Genomic DNA, 3,967 nt, shown 5'->3' on the forward strand with positions numbered 1-3,967 from the left:
TAATACCAAAAAAAAAAAAAACATACAGTATTCAATGCTTGGGGAACTTTATTAAAAGAGGGAACAAAGCCATCTCATCAGTTGGTTGCTTCGCCTTGGTACACATCAATAATTCAAATAGATCCAGATATGATCATATAGCTGCTCTAGGGGAGATGAAAAAATGCCCCCCAAAACCATGATAAAATGAAAATAAAGAACAACAACACTAATAACCATTGGAGTGTCAATGTCCCACCACAAGAGGGCCAACGTGGACAGAAATAAGAAAATGCAAGACTTCTGTAATTTTCAAAACAGAAGCTACATGAAGGTACGCACACATAGTAGCTTAGGCCATTGGCATAAAAATTTCAAATCTCTATTCCACGTATGGTTGGTCGCTAGGTGGTATCTCGTGCTGGACGCATACTGGATGTCGCAAGGCACAGATGGATGCGTACTCTGCGTCACATACAACGTCGTTCCAGTGGTATTTGCCTATGGGTAAAAAATGAGTGAGATTAATCAGTACATTTCCACCAGTCTCCTGTGGTGATGGGGAGAAGAAGAGAATGCCTACCTCCATAACCTCCATAATTATCGTGCACACAGTCCTCTTTGCCCCCGGCGTCGTTGGGCTCTCCGGAATTCCACCTTGAAAAGTCCCCTTCAACGCTTGCACTTGTACCATCAGACCACAGCCATGATCTCCCCTGAACAAGGCAGAGGCAAATCACAATGCATTAACACAATTTGTATTTGTCTCAGAAATGCACTCACGTGTAAAGTATCAGTGGATTGCTACATCACATTTAGCAACACACACAAACACAGACTAAAGACTATTAAAGACAATTTACAACAGAAAACAATATGCCTTTACCATGTTCTAAACAGGAAGAATTATACAAATTATTCAAATCCCCTTCCAGAGTACCTCATGCACAGCTGACAGTCCTATCCAGAATGGGCTGTCTGAACTGTCAAGACCCTTATGGAGATCTTTAAGAAACTGATGGTCGTCTTCACTGTGCTCTGAGGCCAGGTTTCCCCCAAGATTCAAACAGTTTAGCTGAGGGAGGGAGAGAGGGAAAAAATGCCTGGTAAATGGTAAAATAAATGATTTTATGAAGAGCTTGAGATTAATGCAGGTTTGACAGCCATATATATATATATATAGCTGGGGAGATGCACAGTGATGTGGGTTTCTGTCTGCCACTTTTTGTTCCCTTTTATTTGAAGTTTTCATTGTCATATTAGCTATTCTTTTGTTCTTAAAGATTTATATTGTTTTGGTGTTTTTAGAAGAATAAAAGGAGTTTTCTTGTCTGTTCACCATGTGAGCCACCCCCAGCCCTGACTCACTGCCAGAACAGCTTCACTGCGCCTTCGTATAAATTATAAGTCTCTGGAACTCTGGAGGGACAGAACACCATTCTTCCGAAAGATACTCCCTTATTTGGTGTTTTTATGATGGTGCTGCAGAGCACTGTCTAACACGTCAGCCCAAAATCCCCCATAGGTGTTCAATTGGGTTGAGATCTGGTGACTGTGAAGGCCACAGCAAATGATTCACATCATTTTTATATTTATCAAACCAATAAGTGACCCCTTGTGCCTTGTGGATGGGGGCATTTTCATCCTGGAAGAGACTACTCCCATCAGGATAGAAATGTTTCACCATAGGATAAAGGTGATCACTCAATAACTTTGTATTGATTTGCAGTGACGCTTACCACTAAGGGGACAAGTGGATCCCCACAGCATAACAGAGGCAGCGGACACCCTCACTGTAGGGGTAAAACATTCAGGCCTATACAGTTCTCTTGGTTTACCGCACTCACCCACTTGTCAATAACTTAGATCTTATCCTCTTGCCATCTTGATCCAAAATCAAGGTCAACTGGGCCTGCTCAGCATTTTTATACATGCCACAGAGCATGATAGGATGTTAAGTGCTTAATTGTATCATGCAGCACACCTGTATGGAAGCATCTGCATTTGTTTCTCCGCTCATTTATTCAGGGTTTTCTATTCATTTGTCAGCCGTTTGTTTCTGGACATGTTTTCACGTAATTGACTAATGTAGGATATACTCGCAAACTGGTTGCACAAGTTACAAAATAATTTGCAATCAACAAAGGGTTCATTATAACAATATAATGTCGAAGCTATTTTAATAAAATAACACAATATTTATCAGCGTAGGGCAATGTCTAATGCATGTGTAGCTTTAATGGTACAGAATCCATTGTAAAATGCATACTTAAAACATACTCTTGTTCACGTTTTTTAGGCTACATTAAATCATGCAATCAAAGAGTAGAAATGATGCTGTAGGCTAATTTTACTGAAACATTGATCGTCATTGCAATATGAAGACTTTAGGGAGAGGGTAGAGGGGAGAGAATGGCAGCACTGCAGCGAGTGCAGAACTCATTGCTCACCCAGTTCCTTCCCAGACCTGGATGTGTTCCACCAACGCTTGCTTTCACTCGCACCGACAGGAGGGGCTCAGAGAGCACACCCCACTCACGCGGATCAATGCTGTCACTGGTTAATGGCTACTACAGAGCCCAACGGTGAAAACTGTTATCTAGGAGTAGCTGCAGCTTCAGCGAATTGCAATTTCGCAACTTACTCAGAGCTAACCAAAGGAACTAATCCCCACATGTAGGTCAGTAGGTTCCTTTTGTTCACTAAAAAGATTTATTCAAGAAGAACAAATCGCTCACGAATGACACACCATGAGCTGATAGCTCTTCAAACACTTTTGTCCATATGAAAAATACCATGCTTTGCACAGAAAAAACAGTCTGGGTCAACATATAGCACACACTACAGCTGAAACAGCATCTTTAAACGCTGCAGAAAGTGAACTGTTCCTTTAAGATGTTACCTCAGCATCAAGCCATGTCTTCTTATCAGCAACGTGCTGGTAGCAGTGGCCTCCGTGCTGAATCCAACCTTCAGGGCAGGAACCCTGACAAATTCCTTTCTGAAAGCCTTGACATACTGAGAGCACACACACAATATAACATAATTGGTCTGCTGGCTTGTTTGCTGGGCACATCTCTCAGACTTAAAACCCACGATAAGGATCAATGCCTTGTTGAAGAGTCTTCTCATGTTTATTTCACAGTGTGCCCTGGCAAAACTGCTATAATGTCCAATGAATGTAGTTGTCAATGACCATGTTATGCACTTTTGTACGTTATTTGGATAAAAGGGTCTGCTAAATAAATAATAAGTAATGTAATATAATAATGTCAACTTTGTCAGCAAACTGTCCTGTCCAAAAAGTTCATCAGAACCACTGACTAAGAACTGACATTATTCCTGTAACAGTAAATCAGAAAGCACTCAAAACATTTGTTTCGTGGAAAGTCAGGTTTCACCACTCTCTGTCAATTAGAAACTGGTTTACACCTAGAAAATCAATTTCCTGCCAGATACTGATTTTAGTCAGTCAAAGAGACGAGTATTAGAGTACTAGCCCTTTGTTGTTTTATATTTTATGACCAAGAACTTTTGTTTTTTGTGAAATATATTGCGACAATATTAGACTCTAACACTCCCACCTGGAGAGAATGTAAGTCAGAACTCACCTAAAGTTATGCTGGACACAACAGCAAGAAAGAGGAATGCAGGCAGTGTGAAGGAGCCCATGATGACTCTTTAGCTACCAGAAGAGATAGATACATCCACATCATCCATAATGCAATGCAAGGGTCAATAAAGAGACACAAGGTCAATAGAACAATGATAAGATGGGTTGTTTTTACAGCTCATCTGATGTTTTATGTTGTTTCAAAATAAGCCAAGAATAAATTTTTTGTTACCTTATGACAGCACGTTGAGATTATGCGTATTCTTCTTGTCCTGACTGAGCCGATCCTGACCCTTTATATATTTTGAGTGGGGGGCCTGACTGGGGTGATGGGGTTAGGTATGAATGGGGAAAAACCATCAGTGACTACAGATA

The 3,967-nt window shown here is 40.8% G+C and overlaps 1 protein-coding gene across 2 annotated transcripts; it reads right to left on the reverse strand.

The window, feature by feature from the left end:
• Positions 1-30: 30 nt before the first annotated feature.
• Positions 31-3,967, reverse strand: LOC135260898 (lactose-binding lectin l-2-like). 2 transcript variants are annotated; one of them, XM_064346609.1, is made up of 6 exons: positions 3,825-3,967; positions 3,591-3,664; positions 2,882-2,997; positions 920-1,054; positions 563-695; positions 31-480 (listed from the first exon to the last, which is right to left on the reverse strand). In XM_064346609.1, the coding sequence occupies exons 2-6, from the start codon at positions 3,649-3,651 to the stop codon at positions 362-364; spliced, it is 564 nt and encodes a 187-aa protein (XP_064202679.1). In that variant the 5' UTR covers positions 3,652-3,664; positions 3,825-3,967; the 3' UTR covers positions 31-361. The 2 variants fall into 2 exon arrangements, with proteins under 2 accessions (XP_064202679.1, XP_064202680.1); XM_064346610.1 differs by having other exon boundaries at positions 572-695; positions 3,825-3,966.

This window comes from Anguilla rostrata, chromosome 8 (assembly GCF_018555375.3).
Source record: "Anguilla rostrata isolate EN2019 chromosome 8, ASM1855537v3, whole genome shotgun sequence".
In the NCBI taxonomy this organism is placed as follows: domain Eukaryota; kingdom Metazoa; phylum Chordata; class Actinopteri; order Anguilliformes; family Anguillidae; genus Anguilla; species Anguilla rostrata.

Coding starts and splice junctions, on each gene's coding strand:
- LOC135260898 (XM_064346609.1), bottom strand. CDS start 3,651: ATGGGCTCCTTCACACTGCCTGCATTCCTCTTTCTTGCTGTTGTGTCC. Junction 1,055..2,881: donor AGACATGGCTTGATGCTGAG/GTAACATCTTAA, acceptor TCCCTCCCTCAG/CTAAACTGTTTGAATCTTGG. Junction 481..562: donor TAATTATGGAGGTTATGGAG/GTAGGCATTCTC, acceptor TTTTACCCATAG/GCAAATACCACTGGAACGAC.